The sequence below is a fragment of the Pezoporus occidentalis genome, unplaced genomic scaffold (assembly GCF_034315485.1).
Source record: "Pezoporus occidentalis ecotype Australia unplaced genomic scaffold, CSIRO_AGI_Poc_V1 ctg143, whole genome shotgun sequence".
Lineage (NCBI taxonomy): Eukaryota > Metazoa > Chordata > Aves > Psittaciformes > Psittacidae > Pezoporus > Pezoporus occidentalis.
The window spans coordinates 1,802,815-1,829,945 of NW_026913241.1; the positions used below are offsets into that span (position 1 = coordinate 1,802,815).

The window sequence follows — 27,131 nt, forward strand, 5'->3', positions numbered from 1 at the left end:
AGAACTACAATGTAGAGACTATACTCAGTGGAGCATAAGAGATTCAAGGCACAAGTTACATAGTACAGAACTACCTATATTATCATCTTTACATAACATTTATTTGGCAATCTAAAGATATTGGTGACTCCTTACTTTGCCTCCTGGGGATCCATCACGTCCAGGTAAGCCATCTGAGCCAGGGTTACCCTGGAAAAAAGAATGGTACAGTTTATTCATAAACCAGATGATGCATACACAGATTGTTTTCCAGTAAGCTTTAAGAATATTTATCAAAGAAAGAGTTCTCAAGAAGGAAGAATTCCTGCAGGTAGAGTGGCCCATAAAGGATCTGGAAGACCTGCATTATTTTGTAGGCATTTAGGCAGTGTAGTCTCATATTCATATCCCAGTGAGACTAAGATGTGGCCCACAGGTAGTAAAAGTTATAGCAGAGACAGCAGGCTATGCTAAGTTACGTGAGAACGCAATCTGCCCAGACCCATGTGTGTCAGGCACTTGGGGGAACCTTAAAGCATATTTACTCTCAGAGCTTCCCATTTGTAATGCACAAGCTAGCATGAAGGTCTAACATCCACTCACATCTCTGCCAGGCTCTCCAGGTAGCCCTCTTTGTCCAACAGGACCTTGTGGACCAGGAGCACCACGTTCTCCTGGGACACCATTGGTGCCAGGTCTACCATCTTCACCCTGAGCAAAAAAGGAAAGTATTTTACTGCAAAATAATGTACCTGTGAAATACCATTGTATTACATATCTTTAATTAAATGTGAAATGATTTAAAGGGCCAATGTGACTGGTGGTTGTGAATACTCAAATAAGAAAGATTAAAAACCTGGCCAAACTGGTTTCTTTTCATTGCTTGTAATATTCACACAAGGTCATTGGGCTCAAGGAATGTTCCTTATTGTTTTGTCAAATAAGAAGTAATAAATGAGTATGTTTCTTCTTATGTGCCCCAAAACAATAGCCAAAGGAAAAAATGCAAGTCTATCACTGTATTAGTGATAAAATACAAACCAAGCCTCACACAACATTTTCTGGAGGTATTTGAAAGTATTTTTATGTTTGGGTCATAATATTTCAGCAAGAAACATACTGAGAATCAAACAAAGATAAATAACTTGCAAGTGAGACTCATCTCAAGGGCGGTTTTTCATCCATGACTGCCTTAAGTGTGTGAAGCTGGTTATTTGCTTCTAGACAATCTGATCCAGGACTTTTGATAATAGAGTTGAAAGACAATCTTGCATCTCACAGCTGCTGGTTACTGGACATTTTAAAGCCTGATCTTATGGGTGTAAACACAACTGTAAATTCTGTTGTCTCCGGACTGAAAAGCATTTAACTCCTCCCCCCACCCCCCACCCAACATGTTCGTTACTTGTTACATCTCTAAGGTATTTTTAGCAGCTGGGTTACAAGTGTGGTGTTAACTTTGATGTTTTTGCTGCAGTGAATGTGCTCTCACCTTGGCACCTGCCATACCCGGTGGACCACTTGGGCCACGCAGACCTGGCAAACCCGTGTTACCTCGGCCACCAACAATGCCTTGAGGACCTGGTTCACCTGGTGCCCCCTGTTTAAGAAAACGTCAGAGCAGTCAGTACTGAGCATCTTTAACATTCAGTTGGGAGCTTCTTATTCTTGACAGACATAATCCTTGTCTATTGGTGTAACAGTCCCGGGCTGGAGATGTACTTACCCTTTCTCCTCGTGCGCCTGGTGGCCCTTTTTCACCTGGTGCACCTGGCTCACCTCTTGTTCCAGCGGGTCCCGGACTGCCAGGAGAACCAGCATTACCGGGGGGTCCAGGAGGCCCATCCTTGCCTGCAGGCCCTGTATTACCAGGGGGACCTGGGCTGCCCTAAGAAGTTTTAAAAAGAAAAGTGTGAGCTGTGTTATCTGAACGAGTATCACACACTTACTGGCACTGGTCTTTCCTTATGAAAGCCAGCCAGTCTTGAATCATTGCCTGAAGGCAGATTTAAGGCCCAGCCTCTATTCACCCAAATCTGACCTGGTCTTATAAAAAGAATCTTTCCACCTACCACTTTCAAAACATTTTTTTTCTTCCTGCTGTCTGGACTTAACAGTTTGCATAATGCAACACCTGCATGTTTTGGATGCCCAGTGGCTGTAATGCATCCAACACAGGATACGCATTCCTTACCCATGGCTCTGCCACAGAAATTTGGAATAGTAGAAGACCTTGCTGATTTATTGAGTCACTTGTGCCAGATACCTTTAAGGTGGTGTCTCATACATGTGCAGAATGAAGTATCTTTCATTAAAACTCAGTATAGCCAATGAATGGAAAGAATTATGATGACTTTAATGTACCTTAAATTAAATTCTACTTTTTCTTTTTATTCAGCAATATTCTAATTTGCATCTATCTGTAATTAAAAGATAGAAAATAAAAATCTGTTTATTCAAATATAAAAGATTTTTTTACTTTATATCTCAGCATACAAAAGATGACTTATAATTTTAACCTTAAAATAGTAAAATCCAGTGTATTCTTTGTATTGTCTTAATTTTTAAAGAATCAAAAATCAGAATCTAATTTTTACAATGAGTCAAAAGTAGGTGCATGTTGAATAAAACAGCTTTTCTTCAAAGATATTGTACAAAATATTGGAATTAGCTGGTGCATCAGCATACATTTTTATAATAGGACTGCACACTGGTAGATTAAACTTCAGATGCAGGCCGTATCATAAGACAAGAACTTCTGCTACAAGAATCTTTCCAAACTCCTCTGTTCCAACGTAATGAAATCTTAATGCCATTCAGTGCTACAGGCAACTAAAAATAAAACAAAAACCTCAACAGTGATCTACAAAATGTGGTTTTGAAAATGCACACCAGTTCAAGATCCTGAACTGAATATTTCTTGCATCATAAAAGAGCAAAAGACATATACCACCAACAGCAATACTCAAGAACCTGATTCAGGAGAAAGACTCCCCTCTGATGGGCTTTGGAAAACAAACCATAATAGAAGGAGGAGTATCAAGACAGTAAGTGAATGAACTGCTATTCCATATGAAATAAGAGGAGAGAAAATCTCTTTTGCAGATTTTTTTTTCCTCCAAGTCCAAACATCATATTCAGGGTGCTTTTGATTGTGATACATTCATGTCAAGGTACCTACAACTTAATACAGTTTAATGTATTAATATACGTCTAAATATATCCACAAGATAAGAATAAAAGAAAAGGGCGATAAGACAACTTACACTGCTACCAGGGGGACCAGGTAGACCACGAGCACCAGGGAAACCAGCAGCACCCTATAAGAGATCACTACTTTCAGTTGTCATTTTTCTTAAGATTGGAAAAATGTGAACAATCAATTTTTATATAACAGCTGACTTGGAATTATATTTAGATGTTTTGCTTAAAACATGAATTAAATGTCCTGGAACTGAACAAGAATTTAAAAATATTTTCATTTTTATTTTCCCTTCAAGGCAAGTATGTTCCTCAAAGGTAAACTAATGGGCTCTGAGAAACTTGGCAAGGGCAGCATATAAATCTAATTACAGTTGAGATAAACCATTTTAGAGATTTGTGTCATTGAGCAAAAGCTATTTTGGCACCTTACTTATATTAAAATCACGGTAATCGAAATCACTAAACACTTCAACTTTAATTACTCTTTCTGGAGCACTTTAATTATTCTTTATTTATGCAGATTTTAAAGCCACTGAAGGTCTTATTTTTCATTGACCTGATGGTTTTTATAATAGATAAAATCATTTATCAGTGATTAAGTCAAAGAGATACTCACAGGGCCTCCAGGAGATCCACGTTCTCCTTTTGTTCCTTGGGGACCAGGTGGACCCTACATGGAAGAAAACAGATCAAGCAAATGACTTGTTAAGTCAATTAAAATTATAGGAAGTGTCATTAAGTTTCAGGCAGTTCAAATGCTTACACTTGGGCCCAACCACCTTGAGGCTGAGGGAGAACTGAAGAAACCTCTCCTTTAGCAATGAGGAACAGGAATAACTTACTGGTGCACCAGGACCACCTTGTGGACCTGCAGCTCCTGGGGGTCCAGCCTCTCCTCTTAGACCAGGTGGGCCTCTTTCCCCTTTACCACCAGGTTCCCCATTTTGTCCCTGCAGAGAATTTGTGCCATTCCATTACGACTCAAAAATACAGATGATATCATTGTCATAAGAAAACCTACTTTTCTGAAGGGAATTTAAATATAAAATTAAATGTGAATGCAGTTGAACTCTATTGGTCTACCAGTACAGGAAGGGAAGCATAAAGAAATGTTGCTGTATGTGTGACTGAGTACAGAAAGAGTATCAAATGAATCACGTGTGTAACAAGTATGTATATTAAAGGAGTTACAGCAAGCCTTTCTGAGATGCAGATGAACTTAGGGAAACTAAACACTGACAATCACATTCAATTGCTTTTGATTTATACTTACTGGAGCTCCAGGGAAGCCAGCAGGTCCAGGAAGACCTTGTTCTCCACGTTCACCCTGTAGAAAACATCACCAGTGGAAGATGTTAGAAAGATAGGCTTCAGTTTACAAGTTAGAGAACACTCCCATAAACAGCACTTTAGTTTCTTTATCTTATCAGCTTCTGGAGGAAAAAAAAAAACAACCTAACCTGAGCTCCTGAGCTCTAAAAAGAGCTGTTCAGGATTTATCCAATAATTTATCTAAAGTGTGACAAACTGATCTCAGTCATACCTGCAAAACCCTGAGCACAAGCCAAGGTGTTGCCCAGATGCAACTGAGATCCAAAAGTGCTGTTTTACCAATCTAAAAGCTAAATATAAGCATTTTTAAAAGTTTGCTTAACTGGAAGACAGATAGAAACAACTATTTCTGCATACTTGCCTTGACCTATCAGTGCAGCCCTCAAACCCCTTTACAATGTTAAAAGCACTAATTTTCTGAAATCCTTAGTGCCTGTAAATCCTGAGTCAACAACAGCCAAATGTTCTTAGTTTATTTTGAACTCGAGCCATATGTGTTCCTCACAGGATAGGTACAACACCAATATCTATACCATGATAAAGTCACAGTGGGAGAAAAGTGCTATCACTCACAGGACCACCACGGGAACCCATTGGACCTGGGGCACCTGCTGGACCAGTCTCTCCCTGTAAGGAACAAGAATGATTAGTAGGTGTTTTTCTTCTTTCCGTGAGACAGTCACTGGTGTGACACTTTACAGTATCAAACACCATTATGGAAGATGCTTTACCTTATCTCCAGGGGGGCCGGCAGGACCAGGAGGACCAATGGGACCTACATTACCCTAAACAATTAGAAAATAATATATTTTGTATCAAAATATGACAATGTTAATTCCTCTGTTCTGTTCCATTTATGTTTCAGTTTAAAAAACAGCTAAGAATATTTAATGGAAGTCTACAATGCCAGGGTGTTGTTGCACACACATTTTGGAATGACACTCCAAGATCACACCATTTTGCAGCACAAGAGAACTCCAATTAACTGATTCTCTCTGTTGTTTTGGTTTTTTTTTTTCCCCCACCACATAAACCTAATCCAAATCTACATGAAGTTATTAGGTCTTTTCAATGCTAAGCAAGTTATCCATTATCCACATTTCTTCAGTATATGCTCAACATCTCTTGACAGACTCCCTGACTTTTTTCTTGAGAATTTAATGTGCACCTTATGGTTCAAAATTAATTTTTTATATTTCCTCCAACTCATGCAAGCTGCATTTCTGTGCTTGTCATCCCTCATTATTTTGGTGCATATACTGCTTGCATGTACTCATTAGATACATGTATATGTTTCAAGTGTCTATTTTATGTTTATATGCTACATAGACATATAAATATATCACATATAGTAACCTGTAGAAGTATTCTCTATGAGAATACTTACTATCATAATGTCATTTGTGCTTCACTATAACCAGCATTTTCCCCATCAATCAGCTAGATTTAAGAAGCTAGTAACATTTTCTCTACTTTTGTATTGCTGCTTTCCCTCCAAAGCATTGACCCAATTAATTGTATTTTCTTGGTTGCAAAAAAAAATCTATTATATATACACCCAAGAAGGTGTAATCACAAAATACTAGTATTAAGTTTAGTTTATAAAACTAGATTTGTACCACATGAATGTAATACATGGGTTTACTACTTTACCTCTCCTAGATGGTATGCACTGTTAAATTTAATCATTTTCTAAAGATAGATTGTATGAAGCTAACTGAGTAACTGTTAGATGTTTAAAGACTACTCACCCTCTCTCCTCTTGCACCAGGAATGCCGTCAGCACCTTTGCCACCAGGTTCTCCCTAGCAAGCATAAGACAAAAAAAAAAAGCATAAGCAAGAAAGCAAAAATAAGACAAGCACGGAGTGGGGAGAGAAGAATTAAAGCACCACAGAGAAGAGGATCTGGTACTGATGGTATCTCAATGACCAGATTTCCTTATTGTCGTCATACAAATCTAAAACTGGGGATGACATTCTGACCGGTATTCAGCATCAGATACTGAATAATTTGATGGAAAAAAGACCCAAATTGATTCAAAATGGAGTCTATGCCAAACTGTTTACCCCGGTACGAACTATTTTCATCCTTAATTAGCTTCATTAGAACTCTTCTGATGTACATCTCCCCCAGGAGACCTAGAACAGCAAAATATCTAGCATATATTAAAATAGTTGAAAATTCCTACATATTTTCAACATATAGGTCCCATATCACACTGCAAAATCAGCAGTCAGCTACATAGTCAGCACCTCTGAAACAGGGACAAAAGTGAGTATGTGAACAAACCCAGCATCACCTGGGAAGCTAACATCAAATTAGCACAAAATTAACAGAGGGTTGGTGTTACCTTATCCCCTTTTGGTCCAGGACTTCCAGAAGCTCCTCTTTCCCCTGGCATTCCCTGTAAGCCAGGCAGCCCTGTGCCTCCAGGGGCACCAGGAGGTCCAGGAGGACCCTAAAGAGTAACAAAAAATTATTAGGAAAATAAAAATATAATATTCACCTGAATGCTAGACATAACAGCAGGAAAACAAGCAACTCTGTGGGTACCTTGGCACCTTCTGAACCAGCAGGACCTGGCCCACCTCTTGTTCCAGGAGGTCCTGGAGGACCCTGTGCACCACGTTCACCTGGGACACCATTTTCACCCTGTGACAAAGAAATGCATCATTCTCTGTTTCCAGGTTCATAGTTTGTTAACTTATTCTAGTCACTAAAGAAACTTTGCTGTATGATTTACCTTAGGGCCTGGGAATCCAGGTCCTCCGATATCACCTTTTGGCCCCTATTAATGAGAAAATAAATGCAAGTTATCTGTGCAGTTTATTTAATAAATCTGCATTGTGGTTGGCACCCTGTTTCTCTCTTCTATTATTCCTAAAATCAGACTTCTCTGCTCTGCAGAGTGCTGAAAGCTGTCTGAATTTGGAAATGTAATCTAGGAAGACTTCTCATGTATTTTGTTGTTACTTTAAAGGAAAAAAAAAAAAAAAGAATCACTACTTACTGGTTCTCCAGGTTTTCCATTTTCTCCAGCTGGTCCTGGTCCACCAGGCAATCCCTATTGGAAGGAACCATATTATCATCCAAGTTACATAGATAAATCATGAATTTGCCTATCTAGCAGAGTTTTTTTTTGACAGGAAGGTGTGTGCCCAACTCATTACAATCTGTTACAAAGGAGGAGGTGCTAATTTGATAGCTGGAAGTTCTATGTGACATAATCTACTAAACTAGCCAGCTGGTTTGCAATTATGAAATGTTTAAGCTGTAACTTCGTTTGATGTGTCTTACTTCAAAATATGATGACATGCACCCTAATGAAATTGTTTAGATGCCCCTTCATTCCTCTCTCTCTTTTTTGTTTCTTCTTTTTTTTTTTTTAGTCTATTAAAAAGACTAACATCAGAAATTAATAAACAATAAAAAAACAACACACAGCACCTGGAGGCCAGGTGGACCTGATGGTCCTGGTTCTCCTCTCTCCCCTGAAGCACCCTGGAATCAAATAAAAGACAAAAAAAAATTAGAATATTTCCACATATAAACACCTTAACACCACCTCTAATCTATGCCTTTTTATTGTGGTCTGATGATGACATTGCACAATCCCAAAGACTAACATATCTTTGTGTTCTAGTGTTTCCTCTTTTCACTCCAACAGTTAGATGTAATTCAGAAGAAACATTTATACTTGATACTAGTCTGAAATGCTCTACATGCTAAATGGAACAATAATGCACTTCAATTTGAATAGGTGGTAGATTCCCAAGACTTCAATTCACTTTCCATTTCAGCTTACACCATGTATGCCTGAATTAGGTTTCTCCTTGATAAGTTTTGAGTATTAATTTATTAAAGGTAAAGAAGAGCTCTTTTATTTGTCTTCATAAAAGGAAATTTTTTATATCATTGAAAATATTTTCCTTCCCTTAAATTTACAGTCCCTATTTGTAGATGCCAGATCACCTTGACAATAACTGGTAATTGCCTCTAATTGGACTACAACACTTACAGTAGGTCCAGGAGGACCTGGGAGGCCAACATCACCATTCTTCCCAGCAGGACCCTATACAAAGACAGAATTAGTCTATGGTTGTGGGCTAATATAATTTTTATAAGACTCACCAAATTATTATTAATATTATGTCATTATTAAATTATTATATAATTAAACAAAATGTTAATGAAGCTTACAGGTGTTCCAGGTGGTCCACCGGGGCCTCTTTCTCCATTCTTACCTGGTGCACCCTTACAAAAGAAGATTACACTTGAAATATTGCATACAATAACATAAAGCTGCAGTATGAGATAGCTCCTATATGGAGCACTTTATTTTAACATGTGACTGATCAAGCATAAACACAAGAGAAGCAGAAAAATCCCACTCACCTCATTGCCCTTAGGACCAGGGAAACCCATTACACCTGGTTGACCACGTGGGCCTGGAGGGCCAGGTGGACCAGAGCGGCCAGATTCACCCTGACTGCCCTGGGATAAGCAAAAAAGTAATTAAGACATGACATCTGATATAAATGAATATCCATCTGATGTAAATGAATCTGAAATAAATGAATACCCAGGATATTTAAATAGTGACTGAGGATGAGATCAGGCTAGAGACATTGTCGTTCAAAACTTATGTGTTTTGTGTTTCAACTAAGCTTCTGCCTACTCTGTATCTTAAACAGTATGAAATGGTAAGATTTGCAGAAGGTTATTACAATGAAACAGCATGTAAAGTGATCTGGTGATTAAAAGAAACAAAAAAAGAGACAATTAATCTGACTGTGATAACAACCTGCCATGTAGGTACTGTCGTGTGTGAGTAAGGTCACTAGAAGGACTAGTATAAAATATTTGTGCAATGTACATACTGGAGGGCCAGGCTTCCCATCACTTCCAGGGCTTCCAGGAATTCCAGGCAAACCCTACAATTGAAAAAAAAAATTATTCTTCAGTTTAAAAAATGTATTATTAGGTTACAATATATATATATATGAAAATACATTTTAAACTACTTGTTTAATTTTAACCTCTTTAATAAACATTAAAACTCTTCCCATTCTACCCCCATCCCATTAAAGGGAAAAATGAGAGAAAACAAACAAATTCTTTTGTTAGAAGTCCACTGCTTTCTCTGAAAATCATTGTATATAATCAAAGCACCGGATATTAATCAACATACAAAACTACTGTGGTGTTACATTATTTGGGAAGAAAACTAATTTCAGATGGTAAAATCAAGGAATGAAACAATTTTGACTATGTACCTTTACTTCAAAGCAACATGATGTATAACACAGTTAACTTGGTTTATGTTTTTAAATATTCTTTGTGTTATAATTTAAGTAATTAATTTATATTTCCAATGAAATCTTGTTAGCTCCCAGAAGCCTGCAGTCAAGCTGACTTCTGACTTTAAATTTATTATCAGCAGTTTCTAGTTTTTAGTATAGTTCACAATGTTGTTAACATCCTGTACATACTATGCTATATGTTATCTCTGAAAATCTTGATATGTACTATGAAAACCTGACCAAAAGCTTATTTATTTTAATTGCAAATAAGCAATAAATATAATACTTCAGTGTATTGAAATGTAACTATTCGTGTATAATTTAAATGTTACATTTAAGCCTATTAAATAATAATTTAAATAGCAATCTATATAAACCCAATAGGACAAATAAGTATTACATATAATAATCATAGCGTATTTTTTACTAAATGATAAAATTTGCTAAAATGTAAACATATCTGTTTACTTATCCAGTGCTAATTCACATTAAAATAATCTCATGATAGATGAAGCTGAACATGATCCCCTGTTCTCAGAGTCTGCCATGCACTAAGCTTCAACACTCACTTGTGACAGATGTTACCTGAATTCTCCATGTATCTGCATGGTTATTTATTGCACTAGAATATATGTACTCTACCTAAAGGAATTAACAGAAAAGAAGTTCTAATGGGCCTCCTTTATTGCATCAGCTCAGATAAGGCATCTCTAATAGACTGTATCTCATTTTCTTGCAGACATCTTGTCTTACTCTCATTCCAGGAAGTCCCGGGCCTCCATCTTGTCCACGTTCTCCTGCAGGTCCACTGGGGCCAGGAGGACCCGGGCTACCACGTTCGCCTGCAGGCCCCTAAAAAAAGATGTTGAAAACCACAGCAAGGAAATCAGTATCATATTGAACATTAAATTGTCCATTCAAATTCAATAGATTTTCCAGAAGTTTTGGGTTTTTTTTTAGAGAAAGACTTGTACCTTTTCACCTGGAAGTCCGTTGCTACCGGGTAAGCCACGGAAACCGGGGGAGCCCTGCCGAACAAAAGAACAGAATATATATTATAGGCAGTGTGACTTAGTAATGGCAACTGTTACTTTTTGTAAAGTATTTAACAGTGGACATATTATTACAAAACTTTATTAAATAAATAGATGAAATGACCTTTCACTCTAGCAAGAAACTCTACAAAATTATTGTCTCTTTGGACATAACCCTCCTGTTTAAATCATAGCCTGTCTTCCATTATTTTTAGCCTGCTCTGTGTTACTTATTCTATGAGTTACCTAAATTCATACCAAAAATAACACATCTTGAACAGTCTTGAACAGTTATTTTTTTTTATTCAATACTGAAAAGAGCTCTATTGTATTGTTTTAATATTTGTATTTACTACTGTCTTCACTGCTTACAAGAAATGTGAATTATAAAAAAAGATAAAATGTATGATCAAATTGTTCACTGGGCATCTTTGGTTTCACCATAGCTTCAGCAAATAATAGAATCAATTATTAAATGAGGAGTTATAAGTAGATCAGCAAAATTTCCTTGGGAACAGAAATCTAGAATTGTAAGGATGTTGCTCTTTATTTTGCTGAATAAACCAATTCACAAATTCCTTTGTAAGAATGCTTTTTTGAAAGTTATTGCATCTATTAGCAAAAAAACCCTGTTGGCAATAAAGATACTCAAACACAGACAACCTGACAATAACGTTATTATTGACATTATTAACATTTCAGACCTATTGACAATGTTGACATAAGGACATACCCTGAATGTAGAAAAAATTGCATTAATTTCAATTTCCAGAGCTGAAATTTTGTGATTGTTCATTTTTGTTAGCTAAGAAGTAATTTTGAAATTTGTATTTATTTTTGTTCCCCATGTAGTTCTCACAGTTTATTGTTGCTTTTCAGCACAAATCTTTCAATACAACTTCCAGTTATGTAAGATCCCTGCTGCTTTAATATTAAAACTCCAAATAATTTAATGTATTTCAGAGTGGGATAGAGAGAAGTGCTGTGATTCATATGGAGAACTAGATATGAATTCCTCCCAGTTTTGTAACCCAGTTTCACATCTGGATTTTGTTGAGAATAGATATGGAGCAACATTTCTTCTCAATTTGGAACATCAGAGTTTGATGTCTCTGTATGAACTCAAAATGTACAGGTCCATCCACAGAAGCTTACCCTTTCTCCAGGGGTACCAGGTATGCCATTCTGGCCAGGTTCACCATTTGCACCTCTTTTGCCTTCTTCACCAGGAGGACCAGGAGCACCTGGGGTACCATTTTCACCCTAGCAACAATAAAGAAACCAGCCTGCCAGTGAAATGAGAAGTCTCAACACACAACATGCACTTGGGTTTTGTATGAGGAATGATTCAGGGTTCAGACTTCCTTGGAATAAGTCTCTGCATGCATTTTAATATCACTTACACGCTCGCCTTTTGGGCCTGGATCTCCTTTTGCACCATCCTTACCAGGTTCTCCCTAGACAGGAATAAAATCCTATTCAAATTATGAGTTGCAGCAGGCTATTATCCTAGAGCTACTAGATGTAGTAAAATACTAAGAACTAGACATAGTATCTTTCAAATTATGGATTCGTTTTTATTATTTCACTTTTTGCAAAAGAATTACTGTGCACTGGTTGAACCAGAATGTGGGATGTACAGGTCTCCTTAACAATCCAATAAATGAAAGAACTGATATGATCTTAAACACCACTGAGTAAAACGATATGACTGTTTCTGAGCTATTTTGGATGTCACTGGGATGCCTGAAGTCCCTGAGTATTTTCTCTGACAATAAACTACATGCATTGTAAGGCTATCAGAAAAGAACCTGCTGGGGCAAGTGACAGTATAACAGTAGGTACAATTTTCTAGGTATAGTGGTCTGTGGACTCAGCCAACGTAAATTTAAACAGTTTTAACTGGGATTTTAAAACAACAGATTTTGTCTAATGTAGCTGGTTTAGACAAGCTGGTTTTTTGTTGTGTGTTTCTGAATTGATAATTTAGGAAAGCAAGAAAATATTACCATTTATGTATAATTTATATATATAGTAATATACACATGCCTGAAAGGTAAATATCCTATATATTTAGAAAAATAATTTCCTACTGTTATTATAAAATAATTATTAGACCATCTCAAGTGAATGGGACAAATTCAATGTTTGGGTTTTCTTTTAATGGTATCAGAACTATTTCCACCATATTTGTTTGTAAACCCGTTGTGATGAATATTAGTAACTCACTGGAGTGCCTTTTGCTCCAGGGTTTCCACTTGTACCTGGAGGACCAGGAAGACCACGACCCCCTGGTAGACCAGGAGCACCAGGAATACCAGAAGGTCCCTGCAGAGAACGAATGGCAGGTGGGGATGAAGAGAGCATGGCATTTCTGGACTCTGCCCAGTCCAGAGACAATCATATGAAGAGTACCCACCATTTCACCCTTGTTGCCAGGGCTTCCAGCTCTTCCAGGGGGGCCCTGAGAACAACAAATGTATAAATAACCAGTGCTGGTAACCTAGAACTAAACCAAAGGACATGTAGGGCTTTCTGAAGTGCAGGTTGGCATATCACTTCTCAGTTCCCATGTACCTGAGGCCCTGGTGGCCCACCATGACCTTGAGGACCAGGTTCTCCTCTCTCTCCAGGACTACCACTAGAACCAGCAGGACCAGGAGGACCAGCTTCACCCTGTGGAAAAACAGTAAAAGGAGAAAATGAATGCATTTTAGCCTTGTCTTCAGGGCAATCAGTATTAGCTTCATGATTTCTTCCTCTACTGTGGTATCTTCATAATTTGGGAAAAATTATCGTTATCACCTGAGTGCAAGAGCCAAATCAGCTCTATGCTGAAGCACAAAGTACCCATTGCACTCCAGCCAGCACATACTGCACAACTCCTCTGGTTGTGGGAAGTTCAATTGAGCCCCTCCCATTATGCAACATAAAGCATTGGGTCTACCACCTAATGGTATTTTAGTGCGGGTATTAACGAAGATGATGAGGATAGGGTTTGTCTCCTGTGATGCATATGAAAATACATCAGTTCTAGGCTTGCAACCAGTGTAATAATAGCCAGGAAATGGAGGACTTAGAAAATAAAGTTGTATAATGGCATAAGCTGGCTAACTAGAGAGAGGACCAAATGCTATATTAGTATGCATTGTTAGTGGAATACCTTAAAACCTGGAGAGCCTGGAAATCCTGCAGTTCCAGGGGGACCTGGGGGACCCTTAAAAGTGAAAGAAATATTATTCATGTGAAAGGTAAAAGCCATATGGAATTAACCTTGAATTAAAAATAAATGTCTGATTACGGGATTTTTCTCTGAGTAAGGAAACACCTGGCAAAATAACAAATATAATTCATGCTGTAAAAGGTGAAGTTTGGCTAGTCCTAAAATATTACATCTACATCTTACTTACCCTGACTTTTACATGTTCAGCTAAATTACTGTGTGCAAATTAAAAAAAAAAAAGAAAACTATCATAAAAGAGATTAAGTTATAAAAAATGTTAAAAATTTCTTCTAATTATAGAAAAGTATAGGAAGAAAAAAAAAGCCAGTATAGCTATGACATACACAAGTGAACATGATCAGGTTTCTAGGCAGATAGGAAAGAAAAATTTTTGCCCAACTTAGCTAAATAATGTATTTGATAAGACAATTTGATCAGGATAGAGAACAGCAGTTCTATTAATCTATATGTTCTCTGACAATAATCTGGTTTTGGATTTATGCATTTTCTAATTTACAGTGTTAAAGCTCTCTTATTGCACTGCACGTTTCAAGTATCCCATCCAATACAGTTATGAAATATAATTAATTAAAGTGCTCATGCTTAAACCACTGCAACCCCAGTCTTGGGTTTGCTAGCATTGCAGAACACCAGATAGAAGCAGCAAGACTTGAGTAACACAAATACTTAAAATCAAGCATTTGTAAGTCATCTTACAGGTGGGCCTGCTGCTCCTGGAGATCCGTCTTTGCCATGGACACCCTACAGAAAGAAGAGAGGTGTTGGGTGCCGAGAACTACCCAGGACACAGAATGTATGATTTTCATGTATGATTTTACAGATACTATGTAGTTTTCTAATCCTTTGCATTACAACTATTTTAAAGTAGAACTATGATGTCAGGAATTCTTAACATATTGAAACAAAATATGTGATACTTCTGGATAAGATAAACAGCTGCAATTTCTTACAGGGCCACCAGGATTCCCAGGTCTTCCTCTTTCACCAGCTGGACCTCTTGGTCCCTAGAAAACAGAAAGCGAGTCAGTTCTATGGCTTCCAAAATAATATGGTGGAGCAAAGAGACATTGATCTTATTTGCGTATCTCGATGCGGTCTTATTTGCGTTGTTCAATGAATGCGGTGGTGTAATTATAGTTGAAAGAAAGATGAGTAACTCTGTTAAACAGGAAGTGCCAGTAGCACTTCAATTTAAATACTATAGGATACACATATTTACCGGTTGGCCCGGCGCTCCGTTTGCTCCAGGAAGACCACTTTCACCCTGTTATGGAAAGAAAACACTAATGGCAGACTGAACTCTGGTGAGGACATTTTTTGATTTATTCAAGAGGAAAAGACATAAAAATGAGACAGCTCCTCTCTGCATGGTGCTGGGTGTCATCAGCATGAACTGAGGTCTGTGAGGTCTGAGAAGTATAAACAAGTGCCAGAACAAAATATTTAAATAGAAAAAAAAAGAAAAGGCAGGAAGTCCTGGTCCTTCAATATTATGCAATAAAGTCAGCTTGTCCAGGCATGTCCTTTCATTTTGGAATCTCATCTTTAATACAGCTACAAAGTCAGGACATGATGTAGTTCAGAATGTCTTACTCTTTGGAATGATTCTCAATTCTTTTCATGGAGATATTATATGAGTTTCTTGATGGATTTTTAGAATTGTGTAATATTCAAAGCATATCTATAAAATAAATGGTAGAGCATATTACTTTACCTATTACAAAGAAGATGCTATAGTTTCTTACCTTTGGACCAGGAGCACCGCTGTCACCTTTGGCACCATCTTTTCCATCAAAACCCTGTGTGGAAAGGTAAACTGTGAATATACATACATATATATATATATACATATATATAAAACTGTGAATATATATATATATCTATGAATAGTATTCATCTTACATTCTGGAAAACTTAATTCCCCTCAGCAAAATATTAAGCTTCAAGACCAACTCATATAAAGGGGCATATTTTTAATGGTGAGTGCTACCTGCTATTGGAACACTTTTTGAGAAGACAATTCTGAATCCTCCATCTCTCCATGGTTACTAGTTAAGAGTGGATGTTTTCTGGAAAGTATGCTTCAGCTTCATTTGGGATGAAGCTTTACAATTGAGGTAAGTAGATAAAATTTAAGGCTTTTGTTATGGAATGTCAGATTGCATTGTCCAGAAATTGGCCTTTAATTCTATGATTCAGTCTCTTTAGCTGGGAATTGATGACTGAAAGGACACAACAGTGTAACACCATAGTAGAAACAGCTATACTCAGTACTTACTCGTTGACCTTTCATCCCAGGCATTCCAGGCATTCCAGGGTGTCCTTTGTGACCCTGAACACACAAATATGGATTAATAAATCGCATAATTACTGTATTAAGGGCATAAGCAAATGTTCATTGTGTGTCACACAACTAACTTAAATTGGGAGAACAAAACCTTGATTAGGAGACCACTGTTATTGGGGGCTTTTCCATACCGGTAGTCCAGGGATTCCACGGTCTCCATTTCTGCCTGGCCTTCCTGGTTCGCCCTATTGAAAGAAAGTGATATTTTTTTTTTTTTTGCTGTTTTGCTACTGTTTCAGTTACTGCAAAGATCTGATCCTAGTAGATCAAGGTGAGGTGGAATAAGCAGATGAAACTCCCACCAAAGATAATGGGGAAAATTACAGCAGGGTGATGGTTCACTAAATTACTGCCTTCTGAAAAATAGTTGCCAGTATTTATAAACTCAATTTTTAACAAGACTTTTGTTAAAGCCTGGTTTATTTCAGGCCAACTTTTAGGAAGAGATGTTTACAGAAACTTATTTTTCATGGAGATACACTCAAAATGTCCAAAAACTTTAGCTGCTTGTCCTGCCTTGTACTATACCTATTCTTCAGGACTACTAGCTGTAACATAAAAGATGGTTTTAACAGCTTTAACTCTCAAAGCAAGATTCGAAGGAATCAGACTACTGTCTGATTATCTTTATAACTGCTAATTTATTTTGCACTTGATCAAAATAACATATTTAATGCTTAAGTTTTCTTTTTCTTCTTTTTATTTACTTTCTTTTTTTTTATTTATTTTCTTTTTTTTTTATTGTGTCAATCAAGTTGCCCACTGAAATTGAAACTTTTTTGAAATGGACATTTATACCTAAGCCAAACGTACATTTTTACAGTTATGCTGTGTCGTGGTTTAAACCCAGTCAGGTAATTCGTTCGCTCACTTCCCCCCCTTTCTTGCCCTCCCCCTGCTCTCGGAGGGACGGAGAGGAGAATCGAAAAGAATGCAACTCCCACGGGTTGAGATAAGAACAGTTTAGTAACTAAGGTATAACACAAATCACTACTGCTACCACCAATGATAATAATGATAAAGGAAATAACAAGAGAAGAGAATACATCATCTCACCACCAGCCGACCGATAACTCGGCCCCCCCAGCCCGACCAAGCTCTGACCGATACCTCCTCCAACCCTGCAGTCCCCGGCCCTTCCGGCTAACTCCCAGTTGCATCCTGGGCATGACGTGCTGTGGTATGGAATACTTCTTTGGTCAGTTTGGGTCAGGTGTCCTGTCTCTGCTTCCTCCCGGCTTCCCCTCCTCCCTGGCAGAGCATGAGGCTCACAAAGTCCTTGGCCAAACCTAAACATCACTATCAGCTCTGTTCCCAAGCTGAAAGTCAAAACACTGCACTGCACCAGCTACCAAGGAGGAGAAAAAATGACTGCTACTGCTGAACCCAGGACATGCTGTCAAATTAAGAAATAGGGAGACAATAAAAATTCTTAAAAGCAATGGTATCAATGCGCTATGCAGTTTTACTATTTAATGAATTTTCTTTCTCCCCATTTATTAATCACTGGATGAATAATTGTAAACTTACATCTTTTCCTGGTGGACCAACTGGGCCTATCATTCCAACAGGGCCTGGAGGTCCCTGTAGAAAAATAATTAATGTTAACTATAATAACAAAAAACATTGTCTCCTTCAAATTAAAGATTAGGTGTTATGTAACACTTGTACATTTGACATACATAGTAGTAAACAGACAGAATTCTCTCTAAAATTTCAACCCACTCCAGTGATGATTTCTTGTAGAATCATGCCTTTAACATATACAGTCATAGATAATGTATACGTACAGGAGGGCCAGGTTGTCCTGGTTCTCCAGGGGAACCTTGGTATCCAGCAGAGCCCTTTAATACAGCAGAAAATGGTTAAGATGTGAACAATTACATGCATCATTCCATGGTGCTTCTATATTTTGTAATAATCTCTTAACTGTAAGGAAAATAGTAGCCAGAAATGTGAACAAATGAGCAGAACCAAACAGAATATGCTTCCATGAAAAAAGAATTAAAACGTCAACTCTAAAAAGAGCTGTACATCAAAAACCACAAACCCTTTGTGTGCTGTCTGAATATATATTAGGATTCCCACTTTCCTTTAACTATTAAATATTTGGATAAATAAACATTTGGGAATACTAACAAATGCCAGTGGTATGTCTTAAGACAATCTTAGCTGACACCCCACAGAAAAAAAATTTCAGCATAGTATCTAAATTTATCAGTTGAAAATTACCTAATATGTATGACAGAGAAAAGGAGAAGCTGAATTAAAAAGAATAACAGATGATTATGGAAAGGTTGATTTAACTTACAGGGGGACCTGCATGACCAGGTGGGCCAGGAGGGCCACTGGGACCAGGGGGTCCTGGAAAGCCACTCTGTAGTGTAGATGAAAAGAGAGTCATTATATTAATGTAATACAACTATAAAGATTAATGTAGTTGCAATAATTGCCAATAACTGTGAAATAAATTTTTACATATTAGTACAGAGAAAAATCCACAGTGACATGCACTTGGTGCAGTAAAAAAGAAGCAGCAGTACATACACACATTGCTAAATACATTGTCTAGTACCTACAGTCTCTTCAGAAAAGGGACCACTGGGTTTCCTTTTGCAGCCTTAGCTAACATATTTCACAAGATATTTTCCAGGCTGGTTTTTTTTTCATTTAAGTCACTCTTCCCCTTCCTTAGACACCCAGATGGATGCCCACAGCTCAGCTTTTTAGCTACCTGTAGTGGAAGAATAGATAACTGAACTCTCAATTTGTTAGATAGTTGATGAGCTTCAGCTTCTCTGTCATGTAACTGAGCTTTATTAGCCTAACCCTACATCTTCAGTGGTGGAGCCAAAGGGTACTAATATCCTTCCTTGCAAGTCTATTGACACCAGATTTTGCTTTCTAAAACTATTTTTTAAATTTCTGACCTGCATTCAGGAGCTATATTACAGATACATAAACAAAACATTAGAAGAACTTTGTATGATAAATTTTGTTTGCAACTCTAGACTTCTTAGGACTTACAGGTATATTGAATTAAGGTCATATTTTTGTTACTGTCAGTAAGGCATTTTCACCAACTAAATCTCTTCTGAGCTTTAAAAGTACTAAGCCATAAGAAAGAAATGATGTCTAGACTAACTAAAGGACTTGGAAGATGAAACCTCAATAATTTATATAGTTTAATTCAAATCAGTAATACTTTTCCTCATTTTAACAGGTAGAAAGGGAGTAAAATATTGAGGAATTTCTCAATTTGGGAAGACTACTAATGTTTTTAATTCCTGTAGCAACAACCATGAAAGCATTTGATACTGCAAAACAGAAAACATTTGAAAATTAACACAGTGGTTTACTACAACCATACGTGGTTCTTTAAAAAATGTTTTGTTACACTGTTCATGCATTTGACACAGCCAAAACAATTGAAGTATACAAATTACATGAGAATCAATATGTGCTGCAGTACTGGTAGTATATTCCATAGCTTAATATTGCACATAATGTGTTTCATGGGATATTTTTAGATTCTATCATCAGAATAGGTCATGTATTATATATGTTATGTGAACCTAATTTTTGTAATACAAGATTAATAGTATTGCTATGCTATACTGGTATACCCAGTACACAATACTACTATGCTACAAATATATTATGTTAATACTAGTTCACAGATATAGTCTTTTGTCTAAAAAAAAGAGAATTGTTGTAATGTTTGCTATATTCTAGGACAAGAAGCACACCAAGTGGCACAGCAGTTAGTTTCTGGGTAAATCAGGGTGCCTTCAATGTCCAGTCCCTTGCTGTTAATTGTTAAAAGTTTGATTAAACATGAATTGGAGCCATCAACTCACCAATTGCAATCAATTGATTAGACATACAGCTATAAACAAACAAAGCATTATTTTTTTTCAAGGTGCACACTGAGGAGATAAAGTGGTAGGTGTGACATTTTCTTGCTGCAGCATCTCCAGACTGTGAACAAATGTGTGTATTTCATCTAGAGGATGTTCACTGGTGGAAGAAGAAAGACATATGTGGAGGTTGTACAAGCAAGTAAAGAGAAACTGATGTAAAATACAAATCAGTCTACAAGCAGTGGGAAGGCATCAGGAAGACAGTAATGGAGAGATGTGTGACCAAGAAAATACCAGGCATGGTAACCACCCATGGAGAAATGTTGGTGCTACAGCTGACATTTTTTATTTCATTACTCTTCCAAATTATTTTAGTTTGGGTATTTATTCAAACTGTTTAAGTTGAAAATTGATAAATTAAATTTATAAATTAATAAAGAAATTAGTCTATTTGCTGTTAATGACAAACATTATTTTGTTCTAGCAATTTTAGTCACATCTGCCTGTAACTGCTCTGTTACTTACTTTGCAGTCATGTATTGCATGCTGCAATATGAAAGACCATATGAGCTGAGAGTATACAGACAATCCTGGCTGAAGGCATTCTAGGGCTCCTTATTAAACCCAAGTCCAGGAGACAGAGCACAAAAAAATCACTAAGAACCTCCAGGGAAAAAATGCCAAAATGGAGAGAAGTAGCCATAATTGTTAACTGAAAGGTATCTTGGTTATCTGCGTGGTTCAGCACATCCCATGTTAAGCCACCAAGTAGTAAAATGTAGACGACATATAAGCCATGGGCAAAAACTGTGAGGAGCTGAATATTAATAAATGAATAAAACAAAGACAAAAACGGATGGCTGAAGAAGACCAACACATGGATGATCATACTAGCAAATGAACAAAGTAGAAATAAAGATATTAAAATAAAGGTGAGAAAACAAAGAACTCTATTTCATGATAAACAGCTGTCATTACTAGTAAAATTTATTTCACTAGATGATCTGATGGAACCTTGAGAAATAACACTTTTTCTTGGAACTACTTTGGTCTGTCACAACACAATACCCAAACCTAGTTATGCAGCATTGGACTGAAAATGATTATACTTAATGAAGCAACAGCCAATTTCAAATAGTAGCAGTTCACCACATCCTCTATATAGCAGATTGCCTAAATCAAGAACAATTCATGTAATTGGTGATGAATATCTCTAAATCCCAGTGCCTAAAAAGAAAATCATAAGGTACAACACTCAAATGTATTTTATACAGGAAGCATAGCTCATGCATAAATCGTTTAGCCAATCCATGCTTTATTTCACTAAAAAAAAACCAAACAAAAACCTGTGAAAAACTTCAGCTAGGCCTAGCAGTCAGATACATCATCCTTAGTGCACAGTCTGAATAGCTGTGGGTAAAAAAATGGTAATTGTAAAAAGAAAAAGTTAAAAGCTTTTGACTGCTTCTGGCATGAAAAAAAAAAAGATTATAAGAGGGGTTTACTCACTTGTTATCAGGCAAACTTGAGCTGTGGGAAAGTAAACAAGTATGGAGTATCATACTGACTAAAGACAGAATGCTGCTGAGTGCGTAAAGGAAGATTAGGCACAACGGAATAGGTTATAAAGTGGTGGGAGGGAAGAAATTTGTAGAATATCAAAGCAGATAAACAAGGGATATATGCAAGGGAGAAAGGGATAAATATTTAGATAGCATGAGAAACATAGACAGAGAAGAAGAAAAAGATAGTGAAGAAAGGAAAAAAGAAATAGAAAAGGCAAAAACCCCAGATGACCTACAGTTACTTAATACAATGATACTGTCAAGCACACTGCTACTTTGCATTTCATTCCACTTGCAGGCAACAATTATATTAAACTTATCTTGTTAAATTAAAAACAGGATACATACATCCAAGGTATAATCTATGAGCAGAAAATTTGTGTGGTTTTGGTTTTGGTTTGTTGTTTTTTTTTTAAAAAAAAAAGGCTATATCATCTTACAATGGGCTGTGGGTAGCCGATACCAGCTGAACCAGCCTTCACATCATAGGAGTCATACTGTGGAGAAAAACTCTGTAAAAGAAATAGAGAAAAACAGAAAGAAAAAAAAAAAAGAAAAGAAAAAGGAAAAAAGTTGACTGCTATGAATCAAATAAGTCTTTTCTTACACTGGTATGGCAAACACATGGAAATAATTATCTGTGGAGCAGTACTTGTTTGACATACAGCTGCCATGTATGTAAATAATCCACAAGAGAAACCCAGCCAATAGCTTTCTTTTGACTCCATGGTGATGTTATCTCCCTACATTGTATGCATCCCGTTTTCATCTTGGCAGCTGGGCCTCAGCTGTAACAAAAAAATTACCATCCCCTCTCCTCTTATTCTTGTTTGAAGCTTTCTTGTTAAGCTTCCCCCCCATTTTCTTTATTAGTCTTTTTTGTGAAGAAGTATTTTCTGTTGCACTAAAAACTATAACACTTTGTTATTGTTTTCCTGTTTTCTTTTACTTGTGACTAATGAATGTCTCATTTCAGGGTATTTGTAGCAAAAAAAATCTCTTACCTATGTGTAAGTCTGTTCTTTGCTGAATTGTAAATAATTTAGTTTACCTCATGTGTGGGAACTTACACATCTTAGAAAACTGAGTTTTACGCTTTTTTCCTAATGCCATTTCCCACCTTTCCCTTTCTCCCTTCCCATTCACTATGTCATTCCAAATAATTCAAATACAATCATTAATTTTGAACCTAATCAGCCAAGCTTCAATGCTTTGGACAATTTTTCTTGGAACAAGTGGAAGCTCCAGTCTAAGGCATGGATCATAAATGTGTTCTGTGGTCCTGAGAGCAGATAGCACCTTTGACACATCTGTTTACATAAGATACTGCTTAGAAAAGGAAAACTCTAAATTCTACAGTTAATTTTCAAGGAATTCCCATGTAAGCCTCCTTATACATTGATTTTATTATGCAGATACTAGCAAACTCAGTTGAATAATATGGCATTAACACAGTTTATGTGTTCATGGCGTACCATTGGTTGAGCAGGAAAAGCTGAATACATGTAGTGCTCTGCCTGACAACCCAAACCACTGTGGCCCCAGTCCCATTGCTGACCAGGTACATGAAGACTCCTGTGCTACTGAAGCACCCTTTCATCAGGATTCAGCCACACATCTTTGATGCAGCATTAGAATGGGGAACTAATTCAGCCTATCAACCTCTCTTTTGTCTGCATCTGCCAACCGAAAACCAGTAGCTCTCTTGGTATATTATTGTGACATCTACGGAAACTGGTTAACTGATCCCATGGGTACCTCTTCCAGAAGCTTAGTCTTTTAGATGCAAACTCTTTCATAATTAATTAAAGCAAGACATCTCTCCTCAGTTTTTTGGCTTACCTGGGAGTGGGAAACATACATGGAAGCTGTAAACATTGGTCCATACTCAAAAGCAGCAATTGTTTTAACATACGATTTTTAGCAGCTTTGTGCTAAAGCAATCTCATCTTGTAAAGCTAGGCTGGCTCCATTGGATAGGAGACAAAAAGTGTTAGCTGTGACTCAGTTCCCTTAACAAATCCAACCGCACAGAACTTTTAGTTAAAATCAGCTCTCTTGCTTACTCTGTCCAACTCTTCAGAAGAGAATTCAAGTGGGTCAGAAATAAAGAGGGAGCATGACAAACAGGCACTTCCCTGAAAGGAGATGACCTGTGTTTCAGTCTAGTCTCCCAGAAATGTTTCTTTATTAAACATGCATTGGATAAACCATAGGAAACTAAGAGAGTTCCCTAACTATTAAGCTTGAGGGGACATCCTTCCTCCTACACACTTTCTTTCTTGTCAGGTTATTTCTGAATTAGGTAAGTCCTTCCTCAGATCTGGCTGCAAAAGATTTTTAAAAATAAGATAAGGCAGAGATTTAATTGCACTCCAGACAAATTTTGTGGACAAAGCCCAAACCCAAGAAAACACCACCTACCACTCAGCTGTGTTTTTCAAAGGCACAAATAAGAGACAGATGCTACTGAAAGCAAAATATGCATGAAGGTAGAAGGGATAGATACCTACAGTATGACTTTGTATGCTTATGGGCAACAAGGTAGAAGCTGAATGCAATGACTTACGCCTCCACTTATACTGGGACATGACTGGCAGATCCCAGGGGGTCCAGGAGCACCAGGACTTCCTGGTGCTCCTGGTGGGCCAGGGGCACCATTTCTGCCTGGAGCTCCAGGAGAACCCTGCAAAGACACAGAGCAGATACAAACATTGGCACTTGACTCCAACTGCAAGGACAAATCTTTCCATTTGTAACTAAGTCTGTGCAATTGTGGTAGGAAACTTTCTCTATTAAATATAACTAAGGCCACAACTGAACATTTAGGAAAGACAGACAGTAGACAAAATTCAGACATGGAAACCCTTCGTAGTTGCTGGAGCGTTGCTGCTGCTGATCAAACACACTAGAAATATTAAACAGATCAATTCCTAAATCTAAAATCAATACTGATAGTGGAGTCCATAGATTTTCATTTATTTTTTTTCCCTACTGGAAAGAAATATAACAACAACAACAACAAAAATCTAATAGAGTATGGACTAAGCTGTCTCTGAAGTTAGTCCAAATTACTTTGGTCTAAACTCTCTCTCTCTTTTTCCAGTTTAATTTTTTAAGAGTTTTATTGAAGCTAAAGGACTAGCTCAAAATAACTTTGTGGCATAGTCCTGCGGATAGTGCAGACATCAGTGAAAGCTGGATATCTCAGCAGCTTGAATGGGATATATAGAACTATAGGAATTTGATCTTGATTTGTTAGTTTCCTTGGAAAAGACTACACTTACAGGGTCTCCTTTGGGGCCTCGGCTGATTACTCCAGGAGTCTAGAAAGAAAGAAAATGGAATTAAAATAAGAAAGAAAACAAAACTAAACCCAACACTTCTCCTCTAGGCAAAAATGTGGCACTTAGGAAGTCAGTAGGGCTTTGCCATTGTGTCTGATGGGGACAGAAGTCCACTGTGGGAAGCTGTAAGTGACAGTTTTCTTGTATCCTTCTCAGTCCAGCATGTTAAAGTGTGATAATGCAGCTAATTTTAATTTGTCAGATTTAGTCCTTCTATTTATTTATTTTTCAATTAATAATTCAATTACACATCACTATCTGGATTCTCAATAGTTCAGAACAGTTTTTATGTATTCAGCTGCTAGTCATAGCAGCTTTCAAGGTGGCATTCCCCAATATACCATCCAAAGTTAGCAGGACAGCTTCCAGTGGGCTGACCAAACTCTTACATACCAAACACAGAGGCTGTAGGAAGTAGTCCACATGTCCTTTAGTGTCAGGAACCACAGAACTAATAAAAATCTCTAGACTCAACAAGAGAGAGAGCTGTGCCTCTAGGACAGCACAGTGCCTCATGCTTGTATGTATCATTCATTTACACCTGGAAAACTGTTCAGTGAAATATCTCCGGTAACTGTGGATGCAATACAGTTGCACTAACATGGGGCAACTAACATTAGGGATGTATTTGTATATGACACTTCATGTTTAAGTAGATATACTATAGAGCTCAGAAACAAATCTCCCTTTCTTTTCTGTGCACACATCTCTTTCACTCTTTTATCTTCTGGATAAGAATCTTCAATCTGCCTATGGAAATCTATGTACTTTAACAGAATCTCATGGATCTTAAACAAGGATGAAATGTTCAGGTAACCTTAGAGCTCATTATAGCTGGCTCACTTACTGAAAGGGTTTAGGCAGAGGACTTGCATGCACTAGCATTCTTGATTTTCCTGGACTTAAGTTGATGCAACTGATTTACATAATGTTGGTGTCTATAAACAAGATGCGATAAATTAGGGATGTAAAGCTTGAATCACTTTTTCTTTAGTGGGCATTAAGTCAGCAGTAACTCTGCAAAAGGAAATTTATTCTTGGATAATGTTGAATTGAGTTGATAAGAAATGCAGTTTTGCAGTATCCTGTGAAAAATGTCAAAGTTAAACTCTCTGTTGGCATTAGTTTCATGGATATAGATTGAGCATGCAGTCCACAAATAAGCTGTTTGCATTATTCCTATGCTTCTCCATAAAATTAAAAATGTAATGGCTAATTGATGCTCTCTATCCCTTTCTACTTTTCATCTGTGCCTGTTGTCTCTATAAAACTGGGTTGAAGGACTCCATGCTTTCAGCTGCATAGCCCAAATTACTAAAAAGTATTTATCAGATCTGGTACCTGACAGAATACAGAATGATTCTTGAATTTAACAAAAATGGTAAAACTCTGTGAAAGTTCAAGCTTTTTTTTTAGATTTGTTTTGGCAAAATTTGCCCATTCTCAGTATTTGTCTACACTCAGAAAGTAGCAAGCTTAACATTAAAAGTGTTTAAGAGCATCTAAATGAAAATGAGATTGACATGGATCAAGAAGGTGGCAAAATCAATGTGACAGCATTGAGAACAAACTTACTCTTGTAGGTTGAGGTGTTGTTTGTGGGCAAACTGGACAGCACTCCCCAAAGGGAATTTCTGGATTGGGACAGTCCAGCTCTTGATCATCACAGATGATGTCATCACAGAGAACAGATCCTGAGTCACACACACAGATTTGGCACGGCTCTGGTTTCCAGACATCCCTGTCAGCATAAACCTGCCCAAGATGGGTACATCCTGCAACTAGAAATACAGACAAAATAGTTTTCAATTAGATTTCAAATGTGTTTTCCAAATCAAAGATGTATAACATGAAAGCTATTGGATATTCTGTTTTATTTTCTACTGTAATATGGTTTATGCATGTGAAGT

General features: G+C 37.2%; 1 protein-coding gene across 1 annotated transcript in view; it reads right to left on the reverse strand.

Annotated features, from left to right (window-relative positions):
- Positions 1–27,131, reverse strand: part of COL3A1 (collagen type III alpha 1 chain) — a 51,159-nt gene that overhangs the window by 6,887 nt on the left and 17,141 nt on the right. Inside the window, exons 2-42 of the mRNA XM_062610015.1 lie at positions 26,797–27,002; positions 25,162–25,200; positions 24,444–24,560; positions 22,315–22,386; positions 18,758–18,823; positions 18,237–18,290; positions 17,977–18,030; positions 16,578–16,631; positions 16,378–16,431; positions 15,845–15,898; positions 15,319–15,363; positions 15,050–15,103; positions 14,796–14,840; positions 14,019–14,072; positions 13,433–13,531; positions 13,275–13,319; positions 13,085–13,183; positions 12,259–12,312; positions 12,011–12,118; positions 10,796–10,849; positions 10,575–10,673; positions 9,399–9,452; positions 8,914–9,012; positions 8,719–8,772; positions 8,537–8,590; positions 7,966–8,019; positions 7,529–7,582; positions 7,262–7,306; positions 7,072–7,170; positions 6,869–6,976; positions 6,267–6,320; positions 5,247–5,300; positions 5,089–5,142; positions 4,457–4,510; positions 4,026–4,133; positions 3,800–3,853; positions 3,246–3,299; positions 1,706–1,867; positions 1,472–1,579; positions 583–690; positions 136–189 (exon numbers count right to left, since the gene is read on the reverse strand). Of these exons, the coding sequence (XP_062465999.1) occupies positions 136–189; positions 583–690; positions 1,472–1,579; positions 1,706–1,867; positions 3,246–3,299; positions 3,800–3,853; positions 4,026–4,133; positions 4,457–4,510; positions 5,089–5,142; positions 5,247–5,300; positions 6,267–6,320; positions 6,869–6,976; positions 7,072–7,170; positions 7,262–7,306; positions 7,529–7,582; positions 7,966–8,019; positions 8,537–8,590; positions 8,719–8,772; positions 8,914–9,012; positions 9,399–9,452; positions 10,575–10,673; positions 10,796–10,849; positions 12,011–12,118; positions 12,259–12,312; positions 13,085–13,183; positions 13,275–13,319; positions 13,433–13,531; positions 14,019–14,072; positions 14,796–14,840; positions 15,050–15,103; positions 15,319–15,363; positions 15,845–15,898; positions 16,378–16,431; positions 16,578–16,631; positions 17,977–18,030; positions 18,237–18,290; positions 18,758–18,823; positions 22,315–22,386; positions 24,444–24,560; positions 25,162–25,200; positions 26,797–27,002 (3,011 nt within the window). The remainder of the gene's footprint in view (positions 1–135; positions 190–582; positions 691–1,471; positions 1,580–1,705; positions 1,868–3,245; positions 3,300–3,799; positions 3,854–4,025; positions 4,134–4,456; positions 4,511–5,088; positions 5,143–5,246; positions 5,301–6,266; positions 6,321–6,868; positions 6,977–7,071; positions 7,171–7,261; positions 7,307–7,528; positions 7,583–7,965; positions 8,020–8,536; positions 8,591–8,718; positions 8,773–8,913; positions 9,013–9,398; positions 9,453–10,574; positions 10,674–10,795; positions 10,850–12,010; positions 12,119–12,258; positions 12,313–13,084; positions 13,184–13,274; positions 13,320–13,432; positions 13,532–14,018; positions 14,073–14,795; positions 14,841–15,049; positions 15,104–15,318; positions 15,364–15,844; positions 15,899–16,377; positions 16,432–16,577; positions 16,632–17,976; positions 18,031–18,236; positions 18,291–18,757; positions 18,824–22,314; positions 22,387–24,443; positions 24,561–25,161; positions 25,201–26,796; positions 27,003–27,131) is intronic.